This window comes from Denticeps clupeoides, chromosome 15 (assembly GCF_900700375.1).
Source record: "Denticeps clupeoides chromosome 15, fDenClu1.1, whole genome shotgun sequence".
NCBI lineage: Eukaryota > Metazoa > Chordata > Actinopteri > Clupeiformes > Denticipitidae > Denticeps > Denticeps clupeoides.
The window spans coordinates 4,281,151-4,298,052 of NC_041721.1; the positions used below are offsets into that span (position 1 = coordinate 4,281,151).

A 16,902-nucleotide genomic window follows, 5' to 3' on the forward strand; every position below is an offset into this window, starting at 1 on the left:
TTTGCAAGTCATGGTGGAGGAGGGGTGGGAAAGGGGTGGGCGGACAAAGCATGAGAAACAGAAGGTAACCTTTTCCCCTAATGATGTCAGAGCTTCTGCTCTGTGAACAATAATCGCCATTTCCAGCCACTGCAGGACCACAGACAGGCCAGAGGAACTCGTATTAATGTTAAATAATCTCACAAAGTGAGTTTATCATGACATGTGACCTTAAACTTTACTTGGTCTGTTAAATAGTTGCTAAGTGGATTTCAGAGATGTATTTAATGAAGAAAAAAAACTGACCACAAATCAATACTAATGTTACTAATGACAAGACTAGAAATGGTAACGTTCACGTGAACACGCCCCCGTGACCTGGGGAAGGCGAAAGTGAGCGCCACACCGGTCGATGGGCACCAGCTGAGATTGCTCTGCCATTGTTTGGGTCTCCATCCCTTCGACTCGGCAACACCCGTGGGGGTTGTGGCCTCGGCCGACTCGCGCTCGTAGAGCGAACCGGTGGGGATTCACTCACCTCTTTGCGCCGTACCCCAACTGGGTTTTTCCATCTCCTCCCACTCAAGCTCTTTTTCTTCTGTCTCCTCATATTGTGTGTGAGAGAAACTACTACTGGTAATAACTAAACGATCACTAAAGTGATTGTCATACACAGCAGTGCAGCACACGGTGCACACAGTGAAATGTGTCCTCTACATTTAAACCATCACCCTTAGTCAGCAGTGGGCAGCCATGACAGGTGCCCGGGGAGCAGTGTGTGGGTACGGTGCTTTCCTCAGTGGCACCTCAGTGGCACCTTGGCGGATCGGGATTCGAACCGTCAACCTTCTGATTACGGGGGCCGCTTCCTTAACCACTAGGCCATGTCAAACGTCTAGGTCTCGTCAAACCATTGCATGCTTTTGATGCATGACAAACAGCCATAATAATGAAAAAAATAATAATAATGGGTAACAATTGCTGTTTTGATTGGACCTTTGACTGAGCAAGCTGAGCAAATGTACCATTCTGTTGATTATGAATGAATCATTATGAATCATTTGTAAAGTTAAAAAAAGAACTGTGGTGTGATTCTTGATTTGTAGGATTTGTTCTAACACTGTAATTTTTCTCAGGTGTTAATATTTTTTGTGCTCAGTTGTAGACGTTGTTCAAGGCCTAATTACACCCCGTATATTAGTGTCTAAATTCCTGCTTCACAGATTAACACAGTTTAATGTGAAAACTGACTGTTACATATAAAACACATAAAGGATTTATTGTAACGATTTTATAATTTATTGTAGACTGGATGCCAGAAGAGCAGCTCTCCTCTCCACCCTTTCCTGTCATCTATGTTTTATCTTATACAGGTTTGGAGAAAACAGTGGCAGTGACTGATAAAATCTTTTATGCGTCCCCCCGACTGCCATGGGAAGAGTCGAGCATGTATAACCATCCGATGAAGGTCTTATCTGCCGAATCCTGTAGGAGAAGATGACCTCCCACTCGCATATTCATGATGCCACCCCCCCCCCCACCATGGCTGTCTGTCTAGTTTGATGTGAGGTGTGGTGGGCACTAAAGGAGAGAGATCAGCGGGCTGGTCCTGCCGGGTATAATTAAAGCTGAATGTTAATAGCGTCCAGACGCTGAGATGTGTAATGGTGCCCAGCGCTGTGTCCGCCTCCGCGTCCGTGGACGATTAAGAGTGATCAGGGTGACAGGAGACCTGCAACAGATGGGCTACACACCATCTGCAGATACAAGTGTTTAACCTCATATTGTGGTTGTCACGGCCCGGATATCAATGATCCAGACCCCAGAGGGACATCAGGAGACCACATGTTTGAATGAGTTTCATCATTTAACCAAAAAACAATGACAGGACACGAAAAAAACACGATCTTCCTGCTGGGCTTTTGAATCTTTTTATACAGTTAATTTAATTACAAATTGGGTATTTTGAAGCATGCATGAATAATTTCATAAAGTCATCAAAGTTCAGCATCTACTATCATGCTATAAACTCACAATAAAGTCTCCAGAACTCCAGAAGCTTTCGTTCCAGACTACATTAAACCAAATTACTGAAGCAAATGTAATTTTGACATTTCTTTAATACATCTACTTGAATCTTACATCTGAGAATAAAAAAAATGGCAAAAAAACTTTCAAATAGCCTTTTCTAATAATAATTTGACACCCCACACTTAATTATGTAGCACCATTTGCAATTCCAATATCACAATGCAATTCAATTCAGTAAAAAAAAAAGTGAAATAGAGCAAGGGGAGGCGTTGATAGGAGCGAAAAACCTTCAGTTGAGTTTTGACTGCAATAGCAGTGGGACAATTACAAAACTTTAACCCATCACCCTTGGTGAGCAGTGGGCAGCCATGAAAGGAGCCGTGTGTGGGGACGCTACCTTGATCAAGGGGACCTCGGTGGTACCTTCGCGGTTCGGGATTCAAACCCACAACCTGACAATTATGGGTCCACTTCCTTACCCGCTAGGCCAACAACTTCAAACTACTACAAAGTAAATAATTGCACATTTCGCCATGAATTCATCGCAGTTGATTCTTGAGAAAAAACATTTTTGTAGAGATTGTCTCTGGTTAATATGATTTTTGACGATTTTGTCATAGGTCAGATCCTAAACGGGGAGTAAACAAAGCACACTTGCATTAATTGTGTGCATTTATCTCACCGCGTTAAAAATTTATAAATTAGTCGCAACCATTAACACATTCAATTTGGCAGCCCTGTTAATAATGGAACAATCCTATGTGGTTAATGGGTCTGCACAATGAGTGAAAGTGAAGACCTCAGAAGGTCTTTCTGGTGTCTCATGACGTCAACGCTTCTGCAAGACTAAACCAAAAAGCTGCATCAAAGATTTAACATGGGTGCATTGAGGGGTGATGAAATCTTGGAAAAGACCATTAAAAGCCGCGACCGCACCGCCGTTCACGCCACGGGCCCAAGCGTGCCCCAGACAGGGAATAATATATATATATATATATATATATATATATATATATATATATATATTGTGGGTTAAAACCGGGCCTCCTCCTAATCCCGCTGCAGGTCCGGGGCACGGGGAAAATTACCGCCAGGGGAAGGGGGCGTGGCCCGGGCCCTTCCTCAGCGGGGAGCTGTCGTTTAGGGTAATGGAAAGGGGATTTACGCCAGCGCGGGATCCTCCGCAGTGCCACCGGCATTACTCACCACCCACTTCGCACCAGGGTCCTCAATCCGCACCCAATTACCATGTGCTTAAAACTATTACCATGCACTCGAAGTAATGCGCGTCCATTAGCACCAGCTCATTGTACCCAACTGAAAGGCAAGCTGCCGTAATGTTCTACCCCTTTCTCGGCAAACAACAAGGGCAGGGCATCTTCAATTACCGCCATCGTATCCAGTCTTACGGTGCTAATGCGCCCGTGTTAGCATGGCAGGATGAAAGAAAAGGCGAAAAGTGAAAATATTTGACAATGGCTATGAAACGCGCACCGGAATGGCGTCGCTTCGGGGCCAGCAGGTCGATAAATACTAACATCATTTGTGTGTGTGTGTGTGTGTGTGTGTGTGCTTTCCCGCTAACAACCATGTTTATTCATTATCGGACAGCAAAAGTCTCATCGCTTTGTTTGTCCCACTACCGTATGACGTGTGTTGTGTGCAAATTCGATTCCATTAAAGTGCCGTGCAAGTCAAGCCCACATAAACTCGCATGAAGCCATCAATAGGTCAGGTCACATCTCATTCCACAGGAATGTCTCACCGTATGGTCGCCCGTGCGTCCGGCGTCGTAATCCTTTCACGCTTGTTTGCACGATGCGCTGCTTCCTGCTGACAGGCAAGAGGGCAGATCGTGTCCCACTCCCACCTGCAAACTCTCCCACAGTTCCTGCCCACAGCGCCTCTTTCCAACCGCGAGGAGACGGGCCAGAGGCGCGGCCCTCGTTCCTGAGGACGTTGGGCCCTCGGCAGAATGAAAAGTTCATGAGAAGCAGCGAGGCAGAGGAGTGGCCTGGCGCTGCTCAGACATCCCCAACTTCCACGTTCGCCTCCGAGGTGGCGACAAGCGATGTCCGCTTCCATCTCCAGAAGCGCTTAGAAATGGATTCTGACAGGACGTTCCAGGCGAGAGCAAGTTGTGAGAAGATTAACTAGACACGTTTTTAAAAGGGTTGGTAGCGTTCCAGCTTTCTACGCGGCGTAAGGGCTGCACTTAAAGCCCTCTGCTGTGGGTACCGATCTCACCGCACGTAGTATCAACTGAAAACAACGGGGCGCGGAAGCCTGCCCTGAACGCATTAAAAGCGGCCGCTGCAATCATTTCGTCTTCAAGCGGGCAAATAGTGCATTTTTTGTTTGGAGCACATCCCCAAAAATGCCATACATTTGTGTTGCGATTTCTTCGCCTTTGATTGACAAATCTACTATGACCTGATAAAAAAAAAAAACGGTATGCTTCATGCCACAGGCTATCAGACTTTTTTCAGCTCACAGAATTACACGTTGTCCATATGCAGCTTGTTGGCAATTTGGGGCCTTCAATTCTATCTGTGAAAGTTAATAGGATTAGAGGGAAAGGATCTGTGTTCAAAATCAGTTTTCACACAGTCCCTCTGTCATGTCTCGCCCGAGGCGTCCCCCCAGCATCGCTAACAAAAAGTGACTACAACTCCCAAGAGTCAACAGGAACTGTACTTTTGTTTTTCACTTTCTTTAGCAAAATGACGTTCTAATTTCTGCCAAAAGAAGGCATTTTAAACTGCACACCTTATTTAACTTTTAATCTTTTTTTTTTTCGGGAACAAAAATAATAAAAAGCATTATTTCACACCAGGTTCTCTCTGCTCCATTAACACTTTTAGCATAGAAAGGTCACATTCATGATTTCCATGTGTTTGATTGAGTGGTGGCCTAGCGGGTAGGGAAGCGGACCCGTAATCGGAAGGTCCCAAACCTCCGAGGTGCCACTGAGGTCACATTTTGTGGTGTGTCACCGTGTGCTGTGCTGCAGTGCTTCACAATGACAATCACTTCAATTTCACTTTCAAGCATTTAATGAATCAGTAATGTCATCATGAGAAAGAATGAGTCTTCAGGCTCAGAAATGTCTCCTGGAAAATAAAATCATCGTAGCTTGTTAAAAGGACTTTATTATCATTAATGAACCAGCCTCATCTTTATTAATGTTCATATCACTGTGAAATGTTTCATTGATGTATTTGATCTATTTCAGAGGTTTTATAAAATATGTCAGACTCACTGGCTCGCCAATCAGGAAAAATCTCTCCTGAGATGACTTGATTAGAAATTGAGAAAGTAGGGTGTCTGAGAGCTGTCAATCATGCATACAGGCTCCACCCCCATTTGAAATTTTGTTCATAAAAACACCATTAAATTTCATCCTCAGGGTGTCAGAATTAATTACCCACCAACACAAATGTCTGGTCCTCCTCTCTAACATGCAGATAACTAGATGAAGTCTATCTGTTCATTTCTGCGAGTCCTAAAGATGTACAGTACAGGTCAAAAGTTTGGCCACACCTTCTCATTCAATGTGTTTTCTTTATTTTCATGACCATTTACATTGGTAGATTCTCACTGAAGGCATCAAAAACTATGAATGAACACATGTACACCAGAAAAAGGTGAAATAACTGAAAACATGTTTTATATTCTATTTTGGTCAAAATAGCCACCATATTGTTTTCAGGGGGTTGGGTTCAGGCCCGGTGACTGTGGAGTCCAGGTCTCCACTTTTTGTTAAGCACATAACTCCACATGTGTTCATTCATAGTTTTGATGCCTTCAGTGAGAATCTACCAACGTAAATGCTCATGGAAATAAAGAAAACACATTGAATGAGAAGGTGTGTCCAAACGTTTGGCCTGTACTGTATATTAGCAAAAACTCCTCATTCGCTACATCTGCTATAACGTTGCGAAGATCAGGCAGGTGCCAGCCGCCGTAGAATGTTCCTCATTGACGTTTAAAAATGTTAACCGCTAAATAATGAGTTCTGCCTGTCTTCAACTCACTGGTAATTAATGGCTTCTGTCGCCCACAAAGAAAACCATTGAGGTTCTGCAGCGGGCCATAAATACGGAGGTGCTGCTTGCACGTTTGCTGGATTCATCATCATCTAGACGGGCATATCTTACACGTGATTTACGAGCGCTTGACTTTACGACAAATACAAACTGCTAATAGAGTATAAGGACGTGGGGGGGGAGGGGGGGGACACTGGCCGGCTTTAATTACGGAAGACGTCGAAACCTCTTATTAAAAATAATTTCATCACTGAGTGCCACTCGGACCTTGCAGGGGACGATAATGTGAAAATGAGAGACAGAAAAAAAAGAAAAAAGGAAAGAAAGAAAGCGCCGGTGGCCTGCAAGGATAGATATTAACTCAAATGTCTTTAGCGTGCACGCGTAAGCATGCGAGATAACGCGATAATTAATTTAATTTGGACTAATTCCGCCCGCTCAGGATGGTACCGCTAAGTGCTCCCAAGGAGTTATGAGCCAATTTGCCACCACGGCATTGATGAAATCGTGCGGAGGTGCACACGTGGACTTGCAACGCGTACTCGGGGGGCTTGGTGGCGGAGGGGGGAGATATTCGCTTGCCGCGGCCCGCAGGTACGGCGCGATGAAACGTGGCGAGGTATGCATGGTAATTGTCATCGTCAGGCCCCGGACATTTGCACACATCAAAGCCTTTATTAAGCGGATTATGCGTTATTTCGGTGAGAGAGCCGAATGTACCTTTGCCGAATGTACGCATGCCACACTTTGAAAGTTCTGGGTTTCGGTGGGGCTCGGGCCCGCCGGAGAGATTAAACCAGGCCGGCGACCCCTCTCTGCGGACCAGATCAAAGCGAGATTCATTGGATGTCACGCCGCCGAGGAGCGGGAGGAGCTCCTGCGGCCAAACTTCTCCACGGGGGAGGCAGAGGCTCCTTAATATTTCATCGCCTTGGGTGAAGCGCTGCAGTGCTGCTGCATTATGGGTATCAGGTGTGTGAGTGCAGTCTTTTTTTCAGATAGTGACCATTTGTACCAGTGCAGTTCTTGACTGGGCCTGGTTTACACCGTTAACAATCTTTTTGAAATCCACCACTGTATGGCAGAATCCACAATAAGGGTCATGTGTGTGACCTCCCCATCTGCCAAATGCCACCGTGTCCCTTCATTAATGAATCTGGAGATTAGCAGGTGTAAACAACACGATAATGAAATGTTTGGATGAGAGCAGAAAACTCGATAATCATCATGACCCCTTCAGTAATGACGCCGACCCCCTAATTCCTTTATTCATTTACATTTACATTTAAGGCATTTGGCAGACGGCCTCATCCAGAGCGACTTACAACGTGCTTCCATGTTACAATCGATGAAGTGATCAATTCTGGTTCACTAGAACCCCAACTATGAACACAATCTTTTTATTCACTCTGTTGTAGTTTCTATACATAATTCAGACAATAAGAAGTTTACAAGTTCATCGAAATATTCTTTAAGGAGGAAGGTCTTGAGCTGTCGTTTGAAGGTGCTCAGTGTCTGAGCTGTTCTGACCTCGAGGGGAAGTTCATTCCACCACCGAGGGGCCAAGACGGAAAGTCTAGATGAATGTTTTCCTTTTACCTTCAGAGATGGAGGGACCAGGCGAGCAGTACTGGAGGCTCGGAGTAAACGAGGTGCAGTGCGAGGTGTAATAAGGGCTGTGAGGTAGGATGGTTTACTCCATGTTTGGCTTTGTAGGCCAGCATCAGTATTTTGAACCTGATGCGTGCAGCTACTTGGAGCCAGTGTAGGGAACGTAGCAGAGGGGCAGTGAGGGAGAATTTGGGAAGGTTGAAGATCAGTCGTGCTGCTGCATTTTGTATGAGTTGTAGAGGTCCGATGGTGCATAGAGGTAGAATTCATGACGTCTGGACAGTCATTGGAACAGCATTGATAGGCGCTACGTTCCAAACGCCATTCCATTACCGATACTGGCTTGTGCCAAACAGAACCGGCCTCAAATATAAGGAAGCAAGGGGGACCTTGTCTTGGTCAGGGGACAATCGAGACCCCTGTGAGCGGAGACTGATTTGTGCCACAGTGTGAAAAACGAAGGAGCCGCCGACGTGGCATCTGCATGACAATTTACTGGAATATGCAGGTTTTCCTTTAAAATCACCACAAAGTGGTCAACTTCCATATAACATCAAATAGTCTGATGCGTTGAGGCCAAAACAGAACAAACAGGAAAGGAGGATCAAGGATGAGACGGCTTTAATGTTTCAATGGTTTCTCCTTCACAGCAAAGACATTTTCCTTTTGTTCTCCAGAGCAAGAGACGTCGGTAAGTCTCCGGCGTGACGTCTGAGCAGCGTCTCACGTTGTGCTCATTCGACAAAACCCCGAACTTTATTATCTTCTCACCGGTGTTTCACCCCTAACTGTTCCTCTTATGCAAGTTCAGGAGAAGCTCCTCAGCTATGAACGATGACCTGGAGAGCGTTCAAGAGTTCCCTCTGCAAGTGTGTTTTTGCTGAATTGAACTCCGAAACGTGGCTTTTTATCCACCGCGCTGCATCTTTTCTCCCGAGTGGAAGATAATGAGGCCGAAGCAGATCTCATCCCCGTCTCGCATTGTTCGTATTCCACAAGCCTCTCAAATCAGAATGTGGCTTTTAAAATTCCATCAGTGTCTGAGCTCACGTGGTGTTAAAATGATTCTCATTTCAGACTCCCTTCACCTCCGGAGTGTTCCACGCTGTTTCTGCCCAGCAGCTGTGGGAGGGTCCCCTGTGCCACGAACGATGAAACTTTGTCCAATGTCCATCCAGAGGGACGGCGTGGTCCGGAGAATGTTAAAGGACGCGTTGCCCTTCTCCTCTTGGTCGCATTTTAAAGGCCCAGAAAAGAAAGCGCGTGGACGCTGCTGCGCTGCTGCGGCTGCTGTATTGATGGACATCGATCTGGCAGCACGCTCCAGCCTCGCCGCTCGCACATTTCATTCTTTTAGTGGACAGAGAACGAGTCCACGGGGACTAGAGCGCACGCCTTGCCAAATAAGAGCCATATGAACCATTCAGAGCTCTCTGAATGGACGCATGCTGCTCTTCTGCTAACGTTGTCTTGTATAAGTAATGTCCTGCTCTTAATAAACTGACCAAATTGGTCCCTTCGGGCGGGCCGATGCGTTGGCGTTATTACAGGCCACACCGGGGAGAACCGGCCTTATGATAATCACGACAGGCCTCAGTCAGGTAATGGACCTGCGTCTCCCTCCCGGTCGCGCGGCTCGGGGGAACCGTCTTTAAAAGCAGGAAGTTCACGCGGCGCCCCGTGCAGAGGCGTTCGGGCGTCCTCCGCATCTCGCAACCGCTTAATGACTCCCAGGGGCCCGCCTACGGTGGGTGAGAGGTTCCATCTGCAGTCAAAACAAGGCGCGCTCTGCCAGCTGCATGCAAACTAAGGAGAGAAAAAAAAAAACGCCCTCCCATCGGCCCCCAGCAGGCGCGGAGACGCGCGATTATTGATCCAGCCGAGGCTTCGCCCCAGCTGCCGTATAATGCGGCGGACGTGCCGGAGCGCGGTCCCGTGCTGTTCCGGGGTCGTTTTCAGATGTGTTCCACGACTCGAGCTAACGAGAGCGTTCCTGCCTGTTGTTCCGAGCGCGGCTCGTGTTACTTTTACCCTTATCCAGAGCCACTTACAATCAGTAGTTACAGGGACAGTCCCCTCCAGAGCAATTTAGGGTTAAGTGTCTTGTTCAGGGACACAATGGTAGTAAGCGGGATTTGAACCTGGGTCTCCTGGTTCATGGGCGAGTGTGTTACCCACTAGGCTACTACCATCGTGTTCATTATCTCCCACTTAGACCCCTTTGGGCGAAATCGGCGGCGGACCAGGAAAAAAAAGATGACAGAGGGCCTCACCTGGCCTCTCACCCTCGAGCCTGCCCAGCCAGTATCGGCGACACCAAAACGGCGGGACGAACGGCTCCTCAGGTGCAGAGAGGGATTCACAACACGAGGCGTTAACCTTTACCACCGAACCATGTAATTATGCCGTTTCGGAATTTATCTGGCCTATAATTTTGCATCATTAACATAAGAGAGACTCCACACTCCAATAACACTGTGCTCACGTGATTCTTGGATCCCAAAAAAAGCATGGAGAGGTAGGAAAATTTATATCAGACAAAATGTTTTTTTACTTCATAAACTTGGTTCTTAACATCGTATGTGTCCAAAAATATATTTAGGGCCTTTTTTTTAAAAAACGATTACTTCTCCCCGAACAACATAATTGTGAGTGGGTCACAGGGGGGTTCCCAGCAGCTCGTAAGAGGTAACAGTGGCAGGAAAATGACAAAATGCACACAGGATCAGGATGGCAACACAAGTGACTTTTCCATTAATGACCCCGTCCGGCTGCCTCAGCACAATGCAACTGTCGGCTAATTACCTTTTTATTTAATTGTTGTCTTTCTTGGGTAATGAGCCGCGGCACGGATTTCTAATTTGCCTTCACAAACCTGAGATTGCGATCGTTTGCGGCTCTTAGAACCGTCCTCCTTCAACCAATTTAAATTCTCGCTCCGTTTTTTTTTTGGAGATAAATCCCAGCTGGACGTGAGGCCTGGTCAGTCCGGAGGCGGCGAACAAACGTCGCCTCTGAAGAAGAAACCCGTGAACCTTGAAAGCTCCTTCTCTGGCGCATTGTGGATTCAAACGGCAGCACCATGCAGCCCCCAGTACGGATATAAACCACCTGCTGTACAGAAAAGCTGTCTGTTACTCGGTGCCTTGACAGATAATTCAATGGTGGAATGTGATGTTGCATTTATTCAGCGACACTTCAGACAACAAGCAGCGAAATCTGATTTAGATAGCGAGCTGGAGCCCTCAGAAAGCGTCTAAAAAGCTTGCCAGCATCGCATCAGCGTTGTTAAATGTGTTTTCGGATTGGTCGGGGGGGTCTCCTCACCCACAGCCGCTCCACCTGGCAACCTGTAACAGCATCATCCCCCCAGACGCTGGAACATTCCGTATTGGAACGCCGGATTCCTGCAAATGTCCTGGCAGGTAGATGAGTACCGAGGAGAAATACCCAGAGGTGACACAAATAAAGAAAAAGAAAGAAATCCTCCATGGAGGAAGGGCTCTGCATTAAAAAAAGAAACATCTGTTTATGCAGCAACTGTGCTTCAATTGGTTTCTGTGTGTGTGTGTGTGTATGTGTGTGTGTGTGTGTCAGATAGCACATTGCTACTTCCATTTCCTAAAAAATAGCAGGGTTATGTCCTTGCTTTTGATGGGAATTGTGGTACGATTTTGAAAGTTCTATTGCACCATCATGTATGTTTAAAAAGTTGGCAAAAACTTTGAACCTTCTATTGGCCAGAATAAAAATGCCCCAGATGATAAAAGGAACCCCTCTTTGTCAGGTATTGAATTGTGTTGTCTAGACCCTGTATGTAAACCTGTATTCTGACCGGTAGAGCGGCTTACAATCGGTATTTACAGGGACAGTCCCCCACCCCGGGGACACTCAGGGTTAAGTGTCTTGCTCAGGGACACAATGGTAGTAAGTGGGGTTTGAACCTGGGTCTTCGGGTTCACAGGCGAGTGTGTTACCCACTAGGTGAACTTGAAAGTGAAGTGATTATCATTGTGAAACACAGCACAGCACATGGTGCACACAACAAAATGTGTCCTATTCTTTTAACCTATCACCCTTATTGAGCAGCCCAGGCAGCTCAGTGGCACCTTGGCGGCTCGGGGATTCTTAGCAACCACTGCCACCACTGTCACTACCACCCCAAAGATGAAAAGGGTCCCTATAGGAACTGCATGCATGTCGCATCTCGTCAGACATGAGGACCAGTAAACATTACAGAAATGATGCAAGTTACGGTTTACAGCCGGCATCTCACGACATGATGACATCGGCATCTCCCGACCCTGGAGGAGTCGCCTGTTTCACTGGTAATCGCAGCTCTGCAACATAAATCCAGCAGGCGCATGCACACACACACACACACACACACACTAAATCCAACTTTACCTATCTGGCCGAGCACGGACGACAAATTGCAAATTGACAACCATTGATTTTCCCTGCTGTAAAATGTGATTGCTTTTATGTAAAGTATCGGTTGTGTTTATGACACCGCTGGCGAGGAACGATAAACCAGTTAGGGATCTCATATGAAGACGTCTCCAGGCCACAGTCACCTGGGCATGTAATTGAGCCACGTTGTCCCCAAATGATGTGTGAAATGACTTTCTTAACTGTGTCTGAGATCTCCGTTTGAGAGCAGCTCTGAAATCTGGCAACCCGCAGGCAAGAAAACGCACAAAGTAAGCTGACGATAAATATTCGCCTGTCGATAAATATTTCAACCAAAATGTTCTCAGGCAGCAAAACAACAAAGAAACTTTAAATGCAACAAATGCTAAGAAATCTTTAGAAAAGATCTAAAGCTGTGAGACAGTAGTTCTAGTCACTGTTTAATGCGGCATTGGGGCGTAAATCTGCAGCTTCACCGAGAATCACCACAGCAAATGATTCAGTGCATCAAATTTCACCGTAGTTCCACTCCATTCATCTTGTCTCTCTATCTATGATTCAGAAATATTCTTAACAATTACAAAAAACATATGACTGGAAGGAGGGGAAATAGCAACGGAATACAAGATAAAAACATTTGAGCCGGTTTCATCTTCTCGGACCGGTCATTTGGAAGAAAAATCATTTGGCATTTTGGGTGAATTTGCATTGACTATAAAATATCAACGATTTCTTAGAACTCCCTACAGGCCAAACCAATGCAATGTTGCCAGATTGGGCAGTTTTGTATTTATCAAGGAATTCCGTACACAAAACACAGCTGCAGCATTATAGCAAAACCCTAAGCAAAAATATCTGGACCATTTTGGCGTCCTTTATCTGGCAACACTGTTTGTACTGGCCACATGAGCCCCGCTGAGCGTAGCGAAGAAGAAGGCCAGTCACCCCACGGGGCCTTGAACCCTTCGACTTGACCGCAGCGCTCGTTGGCATTGCATCGCGTCATGACCGAGGCCGCTGTTGTGCCGCGGCGACCGTACATTTCTCCCCACTCGGGCCGGGCCAGTCGGACCCGCCACCCCATATGTTTATCAAATTTCACATGTGCTATTTTCAGTCCTCAACACGAGCTGCATTATTCATGAGACTCGCGCTGTTATGTGATAACCAACCCCTCAAAAGAAGTTCGGCAAACCCGTTATCTGCGCGACAGAACTTTGCCTGGAAATCTTGTTCGCCTCGCGGTCCACCGGCAGGGTCAACGTTCCGAGCGAGTGAGGGGTCTGCGTGGGTAAAATGTCACGTCCGTCATTAGCCATCTCTCATGTCGTGACACGGACTGACTCGCAGAGGCCGATTAAAACGCCGGACATGCGGTCCGGGTCCCTCCGGAGCACGGACCCTCGTCCTTTAATAAGATCGACTGCTTTTTAATTGGCTGTCAAAATATCAGCGTAAGATGCCCCGGCCTGCGGCGCCGCATCCGCGGTTAATGTCGCGCCCAACGGGTCGGGAGGAGCTTTAATGCGAGGTGACGTGAGAAGAAGGGGCGGAGGTCGCTGGCGGCGTTACCTTAAAGAGGCGCAAGATGTTGGCCACCATGATGGAGACGGAGCTGGCGGCGGCGCCGATGACCCCGACGATCTTGTCAGGCTTGGTGAAGATGGGCGGGTCGCCGTTGGCGCAGCGCACGTCGGAGCCGTCCCGCTCGATGAGGGCCTGGACGAAGGTGAGGGACTGCTCCAGGGCGTAGGTGTCGCGGGAGCAGGTGTCCAGGATTCGGGCCCCCAGCGTGATGTTGGGCAGCAGCTCGGGGTCTTTGTTGATCAGGTCGATGGCGAAGAGCATGGCCTCCAGCCGATGGATGCCCTTCTCCTTCTTCAGCTCCCCGCAGGCCACGCCGCGCTCCCCCCGGGCGTGGACCGGGAACAGGCCCCCGAGGATGATGTCGCCGTCGATGCGGATGGAGTGGGCGTACTCCGACTGCGGCTCCACCCGCTGCGCCGGCGCCTGCGGCCAGCACCACGCGGCCGCGAGAAGGAAGAGGTACCGGCTCCACGCCGAGCGCCGCCCGGGTTCCATCACAGCCATGGCCGACAGGGTGGCAAGGGTCCGAAATTCCGGGAGATTAGAACCAGGGCAGGAACAGGAGGCGGGGCCCGACCATCAGTGCCCCGCCTCGCTCAGAGCCGAGGTAGATCCCCAAATCCCAGAGAGGGCAAAGGCAAGGAGATGGACCGCAGGCCGAGCGTGGGACATATCCCACAACGGGCAGGACGGAGTTGGAGTCTCAGAACCGTCGCGATTTCACATCTTTGGTGGAAACCTGCAGGGGACAAAGACACAGGAGAGGGTCTGTCTGATGTAGGAACGTAGAAAAAAGAAGAGGGGACAGAGACACAGGACAGGGTCTGTCTGATGTAGGAAAGTAGAAAAAACAAGAGGGGACAGAGACACAGGACAGGGTCTGCCTGATGTAGGAATGAAGAAAAAAGAAGAGGGGACAAAGACACAGGACAGGGTGTGCCTGACGTAGGAACAAAGAAAAAAGAAGAGGGGACAAAGACACAGGACAGGTTCTGCTTGACGTAGGAACATAGAAAAAAAGAAGAAGGGACAAAGACACAGGACAGAGTCTGTCTGACGTAGGAATGAAGAAAAAAGAAGAGGGGACAAAGACACAGGACAGGGTCTGCCTGAAGTAGGAATGTAGAAAAAAGAAGAGGGGACAGAGACACAGGACAGAGTCTGTCTGACGTAGGAACGTAGAAAAAAGAAGAAGGGACAGAGACACAGGACAGGGTCTGCCTGACGTAGGAACGGGGAGAAGAAGAAGAAGAAGAAGCGAGCAAGCCGGACCACCACAATAGCATCTGCGCACCGAAATCAACACAGATGGCGACAGCTCTGAGGCGACGGCGCGGTCACATTTACGTCCCATGGCGTCCCTCGGAGGTAAACATGCGGAGAAGTGGCCCCACGCGGGGCTCAAGAACGGGGGGCCACGCCGCCCTGACACTAAAACCGGCGGCCGGAGGTGGAGTGTGGGCCGCTCCTGCGGTCAGTTCTGGTTTGACTGGTGTGTCTCTGGTCCTGGAGACACCAACCAACCAAAACACTGGAAATGGTCCAATCAGCACGCAGTAAGGGCGTGTTAATTGGTTAATTGAACTGCGTTCGTTACAAAATAACTATTGTATTAAAGCATTATATATATCATAACGTTAATTATCATATTATGGAAAATATTGTGTGGTATGCATTCGTACTTATTATAATTTGACTTTGTGGAAAATGTGGATTCTTTGGATTTTTCCGGCAGGGAGGCTGCGCGCTACCTGTGGGTATCCGCCAAATCATCTTCATCAGCAAGAACGTTGTTATAAAGCGTTTTTTTTCGTTCCGTCTCCGTCACCCGGTGAGAAATAACCGGTGAGGGGGGATGATCGAGAGCAGACCAGATTCCAGTGGGCTCCTCTCTTCTTTTATTCCGCCTCCTCTCCTCTCCCGACCGCGCGGAGGGAATGAGCGTGGGTGCGTGGGTGCGCCTGGAGACGCGGTGGGGACGGGATGGTCCCTGCGCATTCCGGGAGCCTCCGGACACCTCCACCTGACGCACCGTCACCCGCAGACAACACTTGGCAGGTGGGTGCAGGGACGGGGTCCCCGCATTCCGCCCAATTTCCGCGGATTTTTGCAACTTTCGCTGGACGCGGGGACGCAGACGCGCAAAGCTGGAGGGTTTTTTTTTTTTTTTTTGGAGGGGGGGTCGAAAACCGCGCGTCTAGCGGCCACCTCGTCTTCTGCGACGTCCGGTAAGGAAGGGGGGAACACGACGGGGGAGTAAAAAAAAAAGCGAGAATTTGGACTCACCTCCTCCCGAGAGTCGCTGCGCGCCGCCGCTCCGGTGCTGAAAAGAACAGCGCACGCCGCGCGCAGCGCGCCACCGCCAAGCGCGCCCCCCCCCCCATCCCAAAAAAAAAAAATCCTCCCTCCGCCCTGATTGGTCCCCCGGACACCCCCCCCCTCCTCTCTCATCTCAGCCCCTTTCCAGCATCACGGGATGGAGACCACGGAGGCTTGAGGAACGGGTTTTTTTTTTTTTTTTGCTAAATCACATTCCATAGAGTGGAGTGGTCAACACACACACACACACACACACTCAGCACGTGTGTTCCAGGTGCACCAGTGAAACAGAACTGGGGGGGAAAAAAGTTGGGAGGAATCATCAAAATCTCTAATGCATGCAGTAGCTTTTATTTTATTTTTTTTCCTCCTCCAGTTTAATTCCCCCAGTAACGTGGCTGGATTTGCTGCGGAAAAAAAAAAGATGCTTCAAGACGCCTTGAATGTCGAGGTTGAGGGCCGTGGCGCGATCGGAAACACTTTCAACTGCGGAACAGGCGGGTTGTTCACTGTGGGCGGGCGAGCATGCGCGGCGCGACGGCGACATCTAGCGTCCGGACACGGGAACGACAGGCGGCGCTGTCAACTTTATTGACACCAGGTACCAGGGAACATCACACGCTGCAGTTAAATTCTTATTCTGGGTCACCACCGCCACCGTAACAACTACAGCTTCAGGGATTTTCAAATGCACCAGTAGCATCTTAATCTACCACTAAGTACCATCTGACCTCTACAACTCATACAAAATGCAGCAGCACGACTGATCTTCAACCTTCCCAAATTCTCCCACACCGCCCCTCTGCTACGTTCCCTCCACTGGCTCCCAGTAGCTGCACGCATCAGGTTCAAAATACTGATGCTGGCCTACAAAGCCAAACATGGAGTAGCACCATCCTACCTCCAGTACTGC

General features: G+C 48.4%; 1 protein-coding gene across 2 annotated transcripts in view; it reads right to left on the reverse strand.

The window, feature by feature from the left end:
• grm8a (glutamate receptor, metabotropic 8a) overlaps positions 1-16,001 on the reverse strand; it is a 135,831-nt gene extending 119,830 nt beyond the window's left edge. The window contains exons 1-2 of one of the 2 annotated variants that reach the window (XM_028954865.1): positions 15,957-16,001; positions 13,656-14,409 (exon numbers count right to left, since the gene is read on the reverse strand). In XM_028954865.1, coding sequence (XP_028810698.1) covers positions 13,656-14,174 — 519 coding nt within the window. In that variant the 5' untranslated portion in view covers positions 14,175-14,409; positions 15,957-16,001. Of the gene's footprint in view, positions 1-13,655; positions 14,410-15,421; positions 15,552-15,956 lie in introns of those variants that run through there. The other variant, XM_028954866.1, reaches the window with a different exon arrangement.
• Positions 16,002-16,902: the final 901 nt, after the last annotated feature.